This window comes from Centropristis striata, chromosome 24 (assembly GCF_030273125.1).
Source record: "Centropristis striata isolate RG_2023a ecotype Rhode Island chromosome 24, C.striata_1.0, whole genome shotgun sequence".
Taxonomy (NCBI): Eukaryota; Metazoa; Chordata; class Actinopteri; order Perciformes; family Serranidae; genus Centropristis; species Centropristis striata.
This window is the reverse complement of record NC_081540.1, coordinates 16,079,770-16,097,795: the sequence shown is the minus strand read 5'-3', so window position 1 is coordinate 16,097,795 and position 18,026 is coordinate 16,079,770. Positions and strand designations below refer to the sequence as shown.

The following is an 18,026-nucleotide window of genomic DNA, read 5'->3' as shown; positions in this document are numbered from 1 at the left end:
AACTCAATGAAATATACTGATGGCAAAATATCATATTCATAAATGTAAATTTGCTCGAAGAAAACCATCTTTTCTTGCCTTTCACAATGAGCTCAGGCAGTACATCACTTCAATTAAATTCTCCAACAACCAAAAAGCAATTAAAACAGTTGTTATTTGTGAACTATTAGATATATTACTGTAAGCTCTTCCCCCCGGCGTAGAATATACATATGAAATGCTGATGTAATGAATTGCATGTTTCTTATGTTTGTGAAACAAAGTTGTAATAAAAATGTTTTAAAAATTTTAAAAAGTATTTCTATATCCTTTATATATATATATATATATATATACAGTATATACAGTATATATATATATATATATATATATATATATATACAGTATATACAGTATATATATATATATATATATATATATATATGTGTGTGTGTGTGTGTGTGTGTGTGTATATATTTTTTTTTTCTTTTTACTGTCTACTTGCTTTTTTTTTACTGTTGAATTATTTATTATATTTTGCTTTTTTAACTGATGTTATTGGGGACGATTATCTAATTCATTATCAAATAATAATATGAATAATAATGATTATCATTACTAATAGTTACACTAGTACTAGCACTAGCAGTAGTAGTATTACTTTTATTATTAACTTTAAAAAACAACAACACTCCACTTACTCAGAGTGAGTTGATGTATATCCATAACAGTGGAATACGTAACGACCAAATCATTTCCTGGTTTCTTTGAATGCAGCAGTAAAATCCTGGATAAACAGCTTCTATTCATATCCAGTTATGATCAGATCACGACACAGAAATAAACTCTGCAGTATCCTCATTTATACGAATCACAAATCCAGGCTGAGGACAGTGACTCTGCACTTTATTTTCAGAGGCTGAAGTCACTTTTTTCTTTCCACCAGTCAGTTGAGGTAGAAATAACACATTACACAGCTCATTTCCATATAATTTAATTTAAAAAATAAATCTTTTTCTTACCCATAATAACTTCATATTGGATTTCTGTAAACAAATAACACTTAAATACACTATCATTTATTCTAAATTCTCTGTATTAAAGCAGTAATGTTACATAAACAACACAGCATCCCTGTGGACTTCACCATGAAACTTAACCCCTTCAGATTTTACCTTAAAATGCCCCTTAATTAATCATTAAGATGTGTTAACTGTACATTTTATAAATTATTATCCGTGTGTTGTAAGGGCTATAAAACATCTTGAAATTCACCATTAACTTTGCCCTTAATTTCAAACTTCAAAAAAATCAATGAATTATTTATTTAATGTGTTGTTGAGGCTGGTTCAGGTGCATTTAAGTGATATTTAAAGGGGATTCTTACACAGTATTGAGGTTTTTAAAGGCTGACACCAGGTGAATTGAAAAATGAATTGATTGTATTATATTAAGGGATTATTTGAGGGTTTTCTGCACTGGTTTAGTGTCTTTGAGGGGTAAATTCACCAAAAAAACATGAAAACATCCCTTAATTTACAGTGTACCTCAAAAAAGTGCCTTCATTTTTTATTTAACATACAGGGAGGGCTTTCATGCCACGCTTAAATGTGTTTTTACCACTTAAATCCACTTAAATCAATAAAGAAAACTTGTTAAATAAAAATTTAAAAAGTTTAAAAAATAGCGATAATAGATAACAATCAGCTAAATAACCCGAACACTGAATCTGAATCCATTAAAAACATCAGAACTTTGCACCTGGACATTTTCAGCTCTAACCTTCTAAATCTTAACTTTCATAAGACTTTATAAAAATAATTAAAGGTGTTAATCAGGCGGCTTAGCTAAATAAAGGGGACACGCCGGACAAAAGCACCACATTTTTTCCACATGCTCTTTTTCATCATAGGTTTAAATTTTTGGTAGGAGCCACTTCATCAAGACTGAGGATCGGAGATGGCAGCCATATAAAATCTATGAGAACCAATATATCTTCCAAGCCACTTAGAAGGTCAATCTTGGTGTCAAAATATACATTTTCTGGGTCAAAATATAATTTAAAGCTATTGAGAATATCACTAGATGATTATTTGATCAAATAGATATGTTCATTTTCACCTAGACTGGTAGGTCTTTAAGTGCTGCAGCAGGGAATCCTGAATTGAAAGTGTTTGGAATCTGCTCAAACAAATCAAGGGAAAGCTTTCATCTCATGTCAAATCTTGTACATTTTTCCCAACAGAAAATTTATATTTTGACACGAAGAATGACCTTTTAAGTGACTTTGAAGATATATTGGTTCTCATAGACTTTATATGGCTGCCATCTCCGATCTACAATCTTGATGAAGTGGCTCCTACCAAAAATTGAAACCTATAGTGAAAGAAAGCATGTGGAAAACATTTGGTGCTTTTGTCCGGCGTGTCCCCTTTATTCATAAATCTGGTCCTAAGCTGCCTCACTGTGTGTTTTAAGGGTTCATTAAGGGATTTTTGTTTCACCGTGTCAATAAAAGTCTTTTGTGAGCTCATTGTTCTGACTCTAAGTGCTCTTATTTTGGAGAGTTCATCTGAGCCAGCATATTCTTCCTGCTGCGAGCTCCCATGATGCATCAGCAGGAACCCAAAGGTCCTATCAGGTGGTCCTCACCTGGCGTCCTGAGCCACGCCCAGTGGGTGGAGGCGCCCCGGGCCCAGCAGTGTCCTGCCAAGCCAGTGTAAGAGCCGCGAATACCAGTGGATCCCTTCCCCGTGGCGCCTCGTGGTCCCAGTCCAGCTGTGGACGAGCCGCATTGGCGAGAAGGCCCAGTGAGCTAGTGTCTGCTGGTCCACTACGGCATAGCAGGACGCCACCACGCCGTCCACCACCAGGGTCCCCTTCTGAGTCAGAGGCGCAAACGCTCCCCTACTCGCTCTCATGCTGACCTGTTTGACTCGGGACAGACGGCCCCGCCGCTCGTCCCCTTGTGTAACCAGCACGCACTGTCCCGGGCGGGCGTCACTTGCGTATACGGTCCTGAGGGCGCCGTGGGCCGGCAGCGCCCCCTCTGAGCAGTTCCCCTCCGTCACAAACACGAGGTGGGCAGCGGTGAGCGAGATGCGGGCCCCGGCGTCCGTGTGCAGCGTGTAGAAGAGCCTCCAGGTCACGGGGTCGCGATCCATGAAGAGCAGGACCTCACTGTGAACCAGGTCCCCGCTGCCGTCGCTGCCCGCCGACGCCAGGACGCGCTCGCCGGCTCGCAGCTCGCTGACGGACTTCTGAACGCCGCTCGCCAGCGTCACCAAGGCGTCGCCGGGGAAACAACCTCCAGATTTCGCCGCCACGGAATGATCTGAAAGACAGCGAGATGGCAACGAGGTTAAACAGGAAGCTGAAAATACAAACACGCTTAAATGTGATTATCTGAAAATGGTTTCCTTCTCTATTGATTTGCCATATGATAATTATGATGTTTTATATATGGGTGATTCTCATGAACATGGTACAGCTCATAGCAAAAATCCAAGAGCATTGAATACATATTTTCTGTGACCCTTTATAACATATACAATCTAAAGTCACTGTTTAATATGAATTTATAATCTATTTAAAGAAATTTAAGGTATTTTCTGACATTTTTAGAGACACTGTGAGCAAAATTAATTACCTACACAATACATTTTTAAATTAAAAAACAACTAAAGGGTTTTTTTGTTTCTTTTTTCACTTGCACTTAAATATCCTCAAAGGTAGCTGGTATCACCAACATGTAATTTATTAAAATATACACATATTTTAATTCAAACAATTCTATCATTACCGTAACATTTAACAATTTTTTCTCATCAATTTTCATTCAGATTTTGTTCTTTATAAATTGTTAAAAACCATTATGTTTGATTATATTCTGTTAAATTATACATTTTTAAACAAATATATATTTATTTTTATAAAGTTTATTAAATATTTATTATATATGAGTGTGGGGAAACCATGACATTTTTATCTGGACGCATTACAGTAATGAATTTGGGAAACAAAAATATGTTTAAAAATATAGAAAATATTATTGTAGCACAAATCAATGAATTGTGCCTCATTATTGCTATATTGTTCATTCATATAAAAGTGAAATATATTTAGTTTAATAAAGTATGTACTTATAATCTTCACGGACAGAACTTAGACTGGCTTCATGACAATCACACATAATATACTTAACTCACAAATTTATATCATGATTTAGAATCTCATAACAAAATGTCAAAAGTCAAGGTTTTGTTTGTTTTTATTATAATTTTATTTAAATATATATTTTGAAATTTAAAAACTCTTGTAGTTTTAACTTTGAAAAGTCAAACTCTTGACTGATTATATTATGTACAAGTACATTGTTTTAAAAATCCTAAAATTAAATTAATTTAAAAAATATAAATTTGCATTTGTACCTCATAATACCATGTCATTTTGGACTTAAAACTGTATTTTATTTCTTCATTTGAACTTAAAAAGCTGTATATTTAAAATTGTTTTTCATAATTTAAATTCACTGCAAGTATTTTTCTGTTTATTGTTTTGGCAGAAACGAGCCTCCATACAAATCACTTTTCACCTCCCTTCAGATCAATATTTTTCTTTTTTAGATAAATGTTTTTTCTTTCCTCCTCTGGACAGAAAGAACAAGAAGCAGAAAAAAACCCTGAATAATGACTGTGTGTGTGTGTGTGTGTGTGTGTGTGTGTGTGTGTGTGTGTGTGTGTGCGTGTGTGTGTGTGTCTGGGGACTTGAAAGTGACACTCAAGTCTATCGAGGGATAAATATTTGGGGAAGGTAACAGAGCCAAGAACAGGTGATAAGATAAGACAAACAAACACACACACACACACACACACACACACACACACACTCACACTCTCTTGTACTTCTATCTTTGTGAGGGCCCTCATTGGAACAGTGAATTCCCTTGCAAGGTTATAATAGTTTTGAATTTTTCATTAGTTTTAGTTTTAATAATTGAAAATGATTTGGCCAGTTTATGTTCATGGATTTTCTCTCAATACATAAATAAAACTAATAAAAAAATAAAGATAATAAATAAATAAAGTGTGATCAAGAGATGCAGCTCCTATGAAACATCTCTTCTACGGGTTTTTTGCAAGATGAATGGATTTAAAATCTAGGGAAGAGGATTAGGGCCACACATGAAAAAATATATGAGTTCTGAATTTATTCTCAGAATTTTGAGTTTAAAATCAGAATACTGACTATTTTCTCAGAATTCTGACTTTTTACACCTGTTACAGAGGGAGAGCATACACCTTTAATTTTTTTAAAAGTTACAAGCTGTTATGTGACTTCAAACTAAGCCCAACTTCAGCCTGTGAAGAGATCCATTCATTTAAATAACTGAGAAGCAATGAATGGGTGTCCCCAGATGTAACTGCTTTAAAGGTATAATATGCAATTTTTCATGCTGAAATGTCTAGTTTAAAGTCAGAATTCTGAGAAAAAAGTCAGAACTCAAATATTTTTTCCATTTCCAGAATTTGATTTTTTATGGAAGAGGATTAAGGCCACCCTAATCCTCTTCCATAAAAATCTAATTCTGAAACATATGCTTTATCTTCTCTTTATGATGATCAAACAGGATGTAGCATAAATAGTTTAATCTTTTAAAAAAAACTGGACGTATTACCTTCCTAACTCTGTTCCAGAAATATTTCTCATGTTGTTGCTCAGTGTTAATCCCGGTCCTGGTCCTGCAGGGTCCTGGACCTGCAGGGTCCTGCTGCTTTGCTGCCCCCTAGTGGTTGTTTCCTCCCTGTGAGCGCCTTTAAGAAGCCGCTTGTTCTGTTCTTTTTCTTGTTTTGAGGAATTTTGAGGAAAAACAGGAGAATAAAAAAAAGGAAGAAATCAAAAAGATGAAGAAAAATAAAATACCAACTTGATTGGTTGCCCTTCTGATCAAGTCAATGACTGGGCCCTCGCTACCCGATCTGGGAGGGGAGGAGAGAAAGAGGACAGGGGAAGAGGTGAGAAGTAGGAAAAGGAGAAAGAACGAAAGAAAGAAAGAAAGAAAGAAAGAAAGAAAGAAAGAAAGGAAGAAAGAAAGAAAGAAAGAAAGAAAGAAAGAAAGAAAGAAAGAAAGTTACCACTGAGTGTTTAAACACGCTGTGACCAAGGTTATTATAGTTAACGAAAACTAGAATTGAAAAAACATTTTTGTTAACTGAAATAAAAATAAAAAGAGAGTTTTTAAAAAAAAAAAAATGATAACTAACTGAAACTGTACTGTCTGGTTAAAAAAATAACTAAAATTATAGTGAAAATGTCCTTAATTTAAATAATTAAAAGTCTTTATCAACTTTTTTCATACGGAAACCTTTTTGGTTGGTATGAAATCTATTTCATCTGGTTTTATGACTTAATAAAGTTATTGGGGCTGAGATGGATCAGACAAAGGAAATAAAGAAACATTTATTGTGACTTTTTTGAATCTCCCACTAAACAAATACCCCATTACAAAAAAACTAAAACTAACAGTAAAACTAATAAAAACTAAACTAAAACTAAGCATTTTCCAAAAAATAAAAACTAATTAAAACTGAATTTAAAAACAACAATTGACAACGAAATTAAAACGAAAAGTAATGAAAAATCCAAAACTATTATAACCTTGGCTGTGACTTTTCATTGTGAACAGACACTTTGTTCAACATGTGAGTGAGTCTGCAGACTTCAGCAGCTGAAGAAGAGAAATAAAAGAGACTCACTGGAAGATCATGCAGTCTGTTCCAGGCAGCGGTGGAAGAAGTATTCAGATCCCTTACTGTAGTAAAAAGTACTAACACCACACTGTGAAATGACTCCACTACAAGTAAAAGTACCTCATAATTGTACACAGTACAGTACTAGAATAAACCACAAATGATTCCATTAAAGTCATGATGCCAAAAACACAAGTGAAATCCAGGATTGTGCAAACACAATTAGATAAACTAAACTGTTCTCTCATCTCGTAGCTTTCTGCTTAAAAACACAACAAAATTAAAAAGCTAGAGATGGAGAGCAGAGTCTATGCAGGAACAGATTATGATTCTCTATATGTTGTGTTGGGTTGTGCAGGGCATGTGTCTGTACCAAGGTTATAATAGTTTTGGATTTTTCATTTTTAATTTCATTGTGAATTTTTGTTTTCAAATTCAGTTAGTTTTTTTAATGCGTTTTTAGAGTGAATTTGCTAGTTTTAATTAGTTTTTATTTTTTGGAAAATGCTTAGTTTTAGTTTAGTTTTTATTAGTTTTACTGTTAGTCTTAGTTTTTTGTAATGGGGTATTTGTTGGGTGTGAGATAAAAAAAAAAAGTCACAATAAATGTTTCCTTTATTTCCTTTGTCTGATCCATCTCAGCCCCGATAAGTTTATTAAGTCATAAAACCAGATAGATGAAATAGATTTCATATCAACCAAAAAGGTTTACGTAGGAAAAAAGATGACCAAGACGAAAACGAAGGACATTTTCATTATAATTTAGTTAGTTTTATAACCACACAATACAGTTTCAGTTGGTTAACGTTTTTTAAAAACTCATGTTTTTATTTTTATTTCAGTTGACGAAAATGTATTTTCAATTGTAGTTTTCGTTATTTCGTTAGTTTTCGTTAACTATATAATCTTGGTCTGTACCACTCAAAAAGACACATATGAGTTTTTATAGCGACCCTACTGGTTGAAGAAGATCATAAGGTTCACTGTTGTTGAAAAAGGAAGCTGCAGTTTGGTTGAATTTAGGCTACAAAACCACTTCTCTAAGGTTAGGGCAAAAATGTCCTGGTTAGACGTTATAAAAGTGTTACAAAGGTCAGTTAAATAAGTAAATAAATGCATTTCACATGGGACACGCTCACCGTCCTGAGTAAAAGTCCTGGGTTTGTTTCACCCTTCCCACCCTAACTGAAACTTATGTGCTTCATACTCCACCTCATCATCATTTATAATGCAGCTAGAGGGCGACACTAACTCTAAATGTAAGCGTTTGTGTGCGGCTGCAGATCCGTTGTCGGAGCCGTTACGCACTCATTATAAGCCGTTACGAAGCCGTTACGAAGCCGTTGCGCATCCAGTGGAATCCAGGCGAGGCCACAACAGGAATGAGCTCTTAAACCAGGAAGTAAGTTAGCATGTTAGCACCTTGGGGTCTGTTCTCTCAAACTCAATGAGAATTTTCAATGGATTTGTGGTTAGATGTCTGAAATAAGGTCTGAAGCAGGCGGCAACCTCCTGGTCTGAGCAAGGAGGCAAACCAGGAAGTGCCTTAAGCTGCATTCTACCGAAAATTCCAGCAGGGGGTGCTAAGTTGGCTGCAAAAACATTTATGTCCAATCATTTCAATGCAAAATTTGAAAACTTCTCACTTGATTTGATTTGATTTGATTTGTTTGAACCAAAGAGGAATTTCCACTCAGTGGGTAATAAAGTTTTCGTATCGTATCATATTTATTACCTCAGAAATGTTTTTTAGGACAACATTATAGTCTCAATCACTATCACAGAGATAAGGTTAATAAACTATTATTAGGCTACGGTTTGCTAGCTTATCAAACGGCTGGTTAGCCTGTTGGAGAGCATCTGGAGCTAACGCTAGTGACTTTCAAGTCATGCAACCAAGGTATAATTTGCTATAGCACAACATTAGCTTTTTACTTCTATCTGCTGCATGAACGCTTTAAACATATGGTGGTGGTGTTCATATGTGAAGTTTGCCACAGAGCTGATTTTCTGCAATGATCCAAAATCTAATGCAAAAATCCCATAAACAAATTCTCAACAGACCATTGGCCATTCTACTTTGGCCTACAAAAAAAACGGAATTTCGTTTGCTCTCTATGAGCTGCTTGTAACTGCTTGAAACAACCTGTGGGGCGTTTTTTAGGTGAGGATCATCTCTTTTTGCTTAGTCTCTCTGTAGGACGTAAGCCCGAGGAAAGTTAGTAATGGGTACGGTGGCTGGTAAGTGCAAAACAAAATTGCAAAAATTTAAACACTTTTACAAATACTCAAACAAATTAACATTTTAGAAAACAAATTTACAAAATTCAAAACACTTTTTACGAACTCTGAAACACTTTTACAAACTCTCTCTGGAAGAGACCATCCACATGAAATGCAAAACCACGGTAACAGACTCAAATGGTTTCCACAAAATGGGCAAAAATTAACCTCCAAACAAACAACACAACACTACTCGCTCCATTCATTTTTTTCAAAACAAACCACTCACTCAATCACTTCCGGGACAGATCCGGCTTTTGGTACGTTCCCTTTTCAGTTGATTTTGTCTTTGTAAAAGTGTTTCTGAGTTTGTAAATTTGTTTCAGAGTTTGTAAAAGTGTTTCTGAGTTTGTAAATTTGTTTTCTAAAATGTAAATTTGTTTGAGTATTTGTGAAAGTGTTTCAGTTTTTGTAATTTTGTTTTGCACTTACCAGCCACCGTAAATGAGAGATGGAGGAGGGAAACAGGAAATGTTAGAGAGAAAGAAAAAAGCAGAGAAATGTCAGGTTGGGTTGTTTGTTTCTCTGATTGTTCAGGAGTCCAGGAGCCACAGAGCTCTGCAGGATTGTCCCCACCTGCACTGCTGAAACCTAAAGCTAGTCTCACTGCAGCAAAGCTTGACTTGAGTACAGGAAGCAGTCCCAGACCACCAGTGGCGGTTCTACACAAGGGCCTCCAGGGGCCACTGCCCCTGTGGGGAAGCCCTTGGCCCCTGCTGTGGCCCCTGTGTCTAATTAAAATGATCAATTTAAAACAACGAACGAAGGAACAACCCTTACCTATTTTTTGTCCAAACAATATCTCATGGTACACAAAAGGAACCCAGAATGTGTACATTGTATAATAGTTTATTTGTGCAATAAAAGTTTGTGTAAATATTAGGGCTGCAAATAACGATTACTTTAATTATCGATTAATCTGTCGATTAGTTGTTTGGTCAATAAAATGTATAAAAATATCAATGAGTGTTTCCCAAACCACAAGATGACGTCCTCAGATCTCTTGTTTTGTCCACAAACCAAAGAGAGTTTTTTGTCATAAAGGGACAAAGAAATCACATTGAAGAAGCTGAAATCAGAGAATTTGGAATTTTGTCTCTAAAAAACTGCTCAAACCAATTATTCGATTATCAAAATAGTTGACAATTAATTTAATAATCAATTATTGTTTGATTAATCGATTAATTGTTGCAGCTTTAGTAAATATAAAAAAAGATCATTCTCACTGTTCTGCACTTTAAAAAAAGTGATGGTGCACAAAAATGATAAAATGTCGTACATTGTCCATTGTCATACAAAAATAATTGTAATTGTTAATAATATATACTTAAATTAAATTATACTTAAATTAGATTTTTAAATAAGCTAAAATAAAAGGTTTTTAATGCTTAAATATCATCTTTGCCATTTTTTAATGGGCCCCTCTGATTAAACACTGGCCCCTCCTTGGCCCCCACAGGATCACTGGTCTAGAACCGCCACTGCAGACCACACTGAGCAGAAAAGCGTTAGCACTAATTCTGATGAACGAGTCTTTACATGCAGGTGGACCTGTTTTTAGTGGGACAATACTATAAAAGTTGCTAAAGAAAGGGAGTGCAGAATTTAATGTTTTTAACTCATTCAATTGCTTAATGGTCTCGAATGTTAAATTACAGTGAATTCAATGTAAAATAATAATTAGCCATTTTTATTACATTTGCACTTCATGTAGAAAAAAAAAAGAAAAACCCTTTAAAAATAATACCTAAAAATAATAACTTGTTTTAATAGTAACATTTTTTGCAAAAAAATGTAATGTTGCCAAATACTTATGGTCATATTGAAGTAAAACATTATGTTTTTACTTTTTCTACATATATATTTTTGTAAATACAGATATACTATCAGTATTTTAAGGAATTATTTGTAAAATTACTTACATTTGATCACTGTAATTTGACAGTAAAATTATACATTTTTGGCAACTTGTGCTGCCAGACTTCTTATGCAGCTTTCTTATGATTTCTTTTTATATTTATATTTCACATTAAGTGGCACCATAGACTGTAAAAAACTGAAAAATCTTGAGCAATATGATCTGTATTCTTTGTATATTTTTATTATTTGTATATCATTATTATATAGAATTCACTGTAATTTAACATTTTTAAAAATATGGAAAACTTTCTGTTTTCTTACAGTGAAAATTTAAATTTAATTACTTTTTTTTCTCTTACGATAATGCCTGTTTTTACAGTTTCTTTCTACGATAAACTGGATTTTTGGCGATCTTTACAAGAAAAAGTGCATCTCTCATAAATAAAACCCGGTTCCCCTCACCTGACTTGACACTGCAGTGGATGTGGGCCTTGGACTCGTAGTAGACCCAGTCGAAGCCGGCCTCCACCGCCAGCCTGGCCAGCATTGCGTACTTGTTGCGGTCCCGGTCCGAGGTGGTGATGTCCACCGCCCGGCCCTCGTAGTGCAGCGACTCCTCCGAGTGGTGGCCGTCCTCATCCCAGCCCTCGGTGACCCGCAGCCGGACCCCGGGCCACAGGTTCATCACCGAGATGGCCAGAGAGTTCAGCTTGTCTTTGCAGCGCTGAAGCACAAAACAGATTATCAGCAAATATTTTCAACAAAAATTCTGCAATAATTCTGCAAACATTTTGCAAAAATTCTGCAAATATTCTGCAAACATTCAACAAATATTCAACACATACTCAACAAATATTCAGCAAATATTCTGCAAATATTCAACACATATTCAACAAATATTCAGCAAATATTCAACAGATATTCAACAAATATTCTGCAAATATTTAGCAAATATTCAAAAAATATTCAAAAAAAATTCTGCAAATATTCTGCAAATATTCAACAAATATTCAGCACATATTCAAAAAATATTCAGAAAATATTCAACAAATATTCAGAAAATATTCAACAAATATTCAACAATTATTCAGCAAATATTCAGCACATATTCAACAAATATTCTGCAAATATTCAGCAAATATTCAACACATATTCAACAAATATTCAGCAAATATTCAACAAATATTCAACAAATATTCAATAAATATTCAGCAAATATTCTGCAAATATTCAACAAATATTCAGCAAATATTCAACAAATATTCTGCAAATATTCAACAAATATTCAGCAAATACTCAGCAAATATTAAAAATATATTCAACAAATATTCAACAAATATTCAACAAATATTCAACAAATATTCAACAAATATTCAGCAAATATTCAGCAAATACTTAACAAATATTCAAAAAATATCCTGCAAATGTTCAACAAATATTCTGCAAATATTAAACAAATATTTAACAAATGGTCAGCAAATATTCAAGACATATTCAACAAAAATGTTGCAATGACATGCTATGCAAATGAAAATTTATAACAGCTTTAGTTACTTTTCAGGTCGAGATTTAACATGAAAAACATTATCAATTTAAAGTGATTAACAGTATACAAGGTCAAAATAAGCACTACATTGACAACAGTAAAATGCTGCTTGTATGAATGCATCAATAATAATAATCCAATAGTATATACTTTTACTTGTAGTGGAGTAATTTTCACAATGTGGTATTACTGCAGTAAAGTAATCTGAATACTTCTTGCACTGCTGGACATGATCCAATCAAATAAATCTAGAGTCATATTACTGGCTTTAGGAGGTGTTGTGTTTCCCTGCAGCCCCTGAACGCGTCTGGTCCATGAAAATCAGCTCCTTTCAGAGTGAAAAGTGGGATTAAAGCTATAAAAGTGTTTTTCCATGTCTGCTGTGATAAGAATAGCCACAGATGCCTTTTCACGGTGTCCACTGTGGATTCTAACGTCTCGTGTTTTCTCTGCGGTCACAGCCACGAGCTGAACTTCATAAATCAGTTTTTTTCTCTCGGGGTGCTCTGCAGATGGACGGGGGTCTGAGCTGCACAAACAACACGCGCCTGTGTAGCGCGTACACCTCTGCACTGCAAAAAGTCTCCCTCTGTCTCTGACACATGGGACAAAAAGTGTCCCTCTGTCTCTGACACACGGGACAAAAAGTGTCCCTCTGTCTCTGACACATGGGACAAAAAGTGTCCCTCTGTCTCTGACACATGGGACAAAAAGTGTCTCTCTGTCTCTGACACATGGGACAAAAACTGTCCCTCTGTCTCTGACACACGGGACAAAAACTGTCCCTCTGTTTCTGACACACGGGACAAAAACTGTCCCTCAAACAGCTAACTGTGTCTCTGACTCAGGGGACAAAAAGCACCTTCAAACAACTCACTGTGTCTCTCAAAAGTCTCAAAAAGTGTCCTCTAACAGCTCACTCTGTCTCAAAAAGTGTCCTCCAACAGCTCACTCTGTTTCTGTCCCAGGGGACAAAAAGTGTCCTATAAGAGCTCACTCTGTTTCTGTCCCAGGGGACATAAAGTGTCCTCTAACAGCTCACTCTGTTCTGTTTCTGTCCCAGGGACAAAACGTGTCCCTCAAACAGCTAACTGTGTCTCTGACTCTGGGGACAAAAAGCACCTTCAAACAACTCACTGTGTCTCTCAAAAGTCTCAAAAGGTGTCCTTAAAGAGCTCACTCTGTTTCTGACTCAGGGACAAAAAGCGCCTTCAAACGCCTCACCGTGTCTCTCACTCGAAAAGTGTCCTCTAACAGCTCACTCTGTTTCTGTCCCAGGGGGACAAAAAGTGTCCTCTAACAGCTCACTCTGTTTCTGTCCCAGGGGACATAAAGTGTCCTCATAGAGCTCACTCTGTTCCGTTTCTGTCCCAGGGACAAAACGTGTCCCTCAAACACCTCACTGTGTCTCTGACACACGGGACAAAAAGTGTCCTGAAACAGCTAACTGTGTCTCTGACACACGGGACAAAACTGTCCTTAAAGAGCTCACTCTGTTTCTGACCCAGGGACAAAAAACGCCTTCAAACAACTCACTGTGTCTCTCACTCGAAAAGTGTCCTCGAACAGCTCACTCTGTCTCAAAAAGTTCACTCTGTTTCTGACACAGGGGACAAAAAGTGTCCCTAAAGAGCTCACTGTATCTCTGACATGGGACAAAAAGTGTCCTCGAACAGCTCAGTCTGTCTTTGACACATGGGACAAAAAGTGTCCTAATGATCTCTTGATAGAAGCAGGTGACATTTATTTGGAATAAATAAGTAAATGAACGTGTACTTGTTGCATCCTTTGCATGTCCACTGTAAAGAGAATTAAAATCTCACTTTAAAAAACGAAAATTTTAAGTGTGCAGAATGACTTTTTGCAGCGTGGCTTTGCCCCTGAACAGGAAAGAGCGAATAAAAAACATAAAACCTGTATAATTAAGGCTTCGACACAAGTGAAGAGGGCTATTTCTGCACAAAACAAACACAAAGTAACACGGAGAAGACAAACAGGAGGCTGTCTGCTGCGGCGCGGAGCTGTAAACTGTGTGTGCCCCAGGTCTACGCTGCAAAAAATGTCCAAAATGTCCAGAGACTGAAACAGTTTTTTAAGGTATATACATACAGGTTCTTTTTCTTGTTTGTTTTTTAAAGTGGTAATACCATGAAAAAAGGGAAAAAATACTTTGATTGCAATATTAAACATAAAATGGAAGTTGAAATATGTAAATTAATAAAATGAGAAATTATATTTTTACAGTATTATGCAATTGCTTAATGGTCTCAAATGTAAAATTACAGTGAATTCAATGTGAAATAATAATTAGCCATTTTTATTACATTTGCACTTAATGTAGAAAAAAAATAAGAAAAACCCTTTAAAAATAATACCTAATAATAATAACTTTTTTTAATAACAACTTTTTTAATGGTATTTTTTTTTGCAAAAAAATGTAATGTTGCCAAATACTTACAGTCATATTAAAGTAAAACATTATGTTTGTACTTCTTCTACATAAATATTTTTTTAAATACAGATATATTATCAGTATTTTAAGGTATTATTTGTAAAATTACTTACATTTGATTACTGTTATTTGACAGTAAAATTATACATTTTTGGCAACTTGTGCTGCCAGACTTTTTACAGCTTTCTTACGATTTCTTTTTATATTTATATTTTACATTAAATGGCACCATAGACTGTAAAAACCTGAAAAATCTTGAGCAAAAGTTTCCAGACATAATTTTACATTCAGCAATATGATCTGTATTTTTTGTATATTTACATCGAATTCACTGTAATTTAACATATTTAAAAATATGTAAAACTTTCTGATTTCTTACAGTAAAATTTTAATTTTAATTATTATTATTTTAAAATCGTAAACAAATTAGAAACAAAAAAAATCATGTCATTCTACAGATTATTGTTATTTTTTACAGTGTAGAATCAGAGGGTTTTGGAAATTGAAACTCAGGTTTATTTCCTCTAAATTCAAACAAAATAAAGGTCCATCCTGTGGTCTGATTTGGTCTCTCTCAGACTTTATCCTGCATTTCTCCGGTTAAACTCTTCTGAAGTGATATTTCTTGCAGTGCGCGAAGCGAGGTGACAGCTCCACACAGCAGTGCGCGCTTTCACTCCCCACGTGGGTCTGTGGACATAAGCCCGCGGTCACCAGAGCCAGATATAAATACTTTATTCCCGGGGAAATTGGGAGTCAAATAAATTCCACCCCGGGGCCACATCAATGACGGCGTCGTAAAAATCTCTGACAGTCCAAAAGGCTAAAAACACTCAGCAGCCTCTGACCCGAGCTCTGACCAAATACTGACTCCTGGCTGTTTTTCCACCCAAAAAACACGACGTGAAACAGAGGACAGAGTGTTTTAATTAACAGCGACCGCCTCTCCAGACATTTTTAGACGCGGGGTTGCCCTCTTTTACGCACGAGCTGCCCGCAGTGAACCTCAGCGCAGGATTCAAACCGGTCACCTCCTGACACAAGCTACACTCTGAGCTGCAGCAAAGACATTTTCAGTGGTTTCATACAAACTATTTTCAGATTTAAATCAAGTTAAAGCACTCAACAGTAAATATCTGCGACCGATTGAATCCAGATTGAAGAGAAATATGTTTGTTAAGACAGTGACGCACCTTGAGTCAACAGATAAGGGCAGCCACGCGTGTAAAGAGTGGCCAAAGTGCAGGTTGCAATGAATAAAAGGCACTACGGTGTCCGGGAGGGTTACCTGCGTCATCATGCGGTCTGCACCTGTGTTCTCCTCATCCTTGAAGATGATGTCCGGGTTATAGTTCGGGGTGAGCTCCTTGAAGCGTTCAGAGTTGCGGGTAATCTTCCCCTCATACCTCCCGCTGGCCCCCAGGGTCTTCTCGGCCACGTTGGGGCTGAACTGCTTGTAGGCGAGCGGAGCCAGCTTGCGCGGGGACCGCCTTTTGCCGTAGCCTCTGCCCGGCCCGCAGGCCTCGCTGGCCGGCGAGAGGAGGACTGCGCACCCCGCGAGGCACGTCACCAGCTTGGGGAACAGCATCCCGCCCCGGGGCCGATGTGGACCCCCCTCCTATCCCCCGCTGAGTGTCTCTGGATGCGTGGGGGAAACTTTAGAGTGGAGGGACAGGAGCAGGACTCACTCCGGAGTCCCTAAAAGTGGCCATTCCCCGTGCGTAAAAGTTGCCCGTGCGCCGCTGGAGATGAGCCGGAGACCTGAACCTGTCCCGCTGTCCCGACCCTGTCCTTTGAGCTCCTGTCCTGTCCTATCCTCTGACCTGCTGTCCCGAACCTGTCCTCTGTCCCGCTGTCCCGAACCTGTCCTCTGAGCCGCTGTCCCGGGCGCACGTACAGGCAGGGGCATAAATAGTGGAGGTGCGTTTGTCTTGGCAGGCGGGATCAAAGCTGCCCCCCCACCCCCCCTCTCTGTCTGCAGCGCTTTTCTCACAGCTCCGACACAGACACGGAGGCGCGCGGTGCGCCTGCTGGGCACGGCGGTCAGAGGGTGTCCCCGCAGCGGTCTGCGCCTCAATGCGTCCCTGTGGCGCTGCCGGTCCCTCTACAGGACTGAGGAGGTGCCGCGCCCTGCTGGACCTGCCCTCCGCTCCGTCCTCTCCTCCCACCGGGGTGGCGCGGGACCCGCGGCCGCCTTCATCTGTTTACCGTCAGACAAACACAGGGACTCCAGACTGTCCAGGCTGGCGCGCGCTCCTTCTGTCCTTTGGACCCTCGTCTTGGAGCATGAGCGCATGCAGGTGCGCGCGTCTCAACTTCCTCCTCCTCCTGTGGAGGACTGGTTCAGTGTGTGCTGCAGGTGAGGAGACCTGTCTCACAGAGACGTAAAGCCTCAATCTAATCACGACCCCCTTCAGGTCCAGATCTTGGGTTCACAACCTCTTGGCTTCTTCATAACCTCAAGAGAAAATACTCTTCAAACATTTCAGAGATTATCTGTTGAAATTCACCTTGAATTTTACTTTTTAATCAAAATAATTCTGATCATTCCCTACATTTCCCACAAGTCCTTTTAACAGTCCACCAGTATGCATTAACTACCTGCAGCTGACACTTTATCAAGTGGACCAAAAAACAAACAGATCAGTATAATTACATATAAACAGCTGAAAATGAGAGTTTTAAACAAACCAAATACAGACTGAAGCTTTCTAAACACACAGCCCCACTGCAGGAACATTTTAGTAATATTTGCCCCCTTTTTAACAGACATAAAGAGCCTCAGTAAGCTTCACACAGATTCATGGAGCTGCACAGAGTTTTAGAGAGCTTCAGAAAGCTACAAAGAGCTTCAGAAAGCTACAGAGAGCTTCAGAAAGCTACAGAAAGCTTCAGAAAGCTACAGAGAGCTTCAGAAAGCTACAGAAAGCTCCAGAAAGCTACAGAGCTTCAGAAAGCTACAGAGAGCTTCAGAAAGTTAGAGAGCTTCAGAGAGCTTCAGAAAGCTACATAGAGCTTCAGAGAGCTTTAAAGAGGTTCAGAAAGCTACAGAGAGCTTCAGAAAGATACAAAGAGCTTCAGATAGCTTTTTTTCACTTTTTTAAAGAACCTTGACTCATCAAAATGTGAAGGCCAATACTCAAAACAGTTAATAGTT

The 18,026-nt window shown here is 37.5% G+C and overlaps 1 protein-coding gene across 1 annotated transcript; it reads right to left on the bottom strand.

Moving 5' to 3' along the window:
* Nucleotides 1–1,983: 1,983 nt before the first annotated feature.
* LOC131962733 (indian hedgehog B protein-like) lies at nt 1,984–17,026 on the bottom strand. The gene is made up of 3 exons (XM_059327781.1): nt 16,158–17,026; nt 11,334–11,595; nt 1,984–3,313 (listed from the first exon to the last, which is right to left on the bottom strand). Exons 1-3 carry the CDS (start codon nt 16,455–16,457, stop codon nt 2,628–2,630), a joined length of 1,248 nt encoding a protein of 415 aa, XP_059183764.1. The 5' UTR covers nt 16,458–17,026; the 3' UTR covers nt 1,984–2,627.
* Between the last annotated feature and the right edge of the window lie 1,000 nt (nt 17,027–18,026).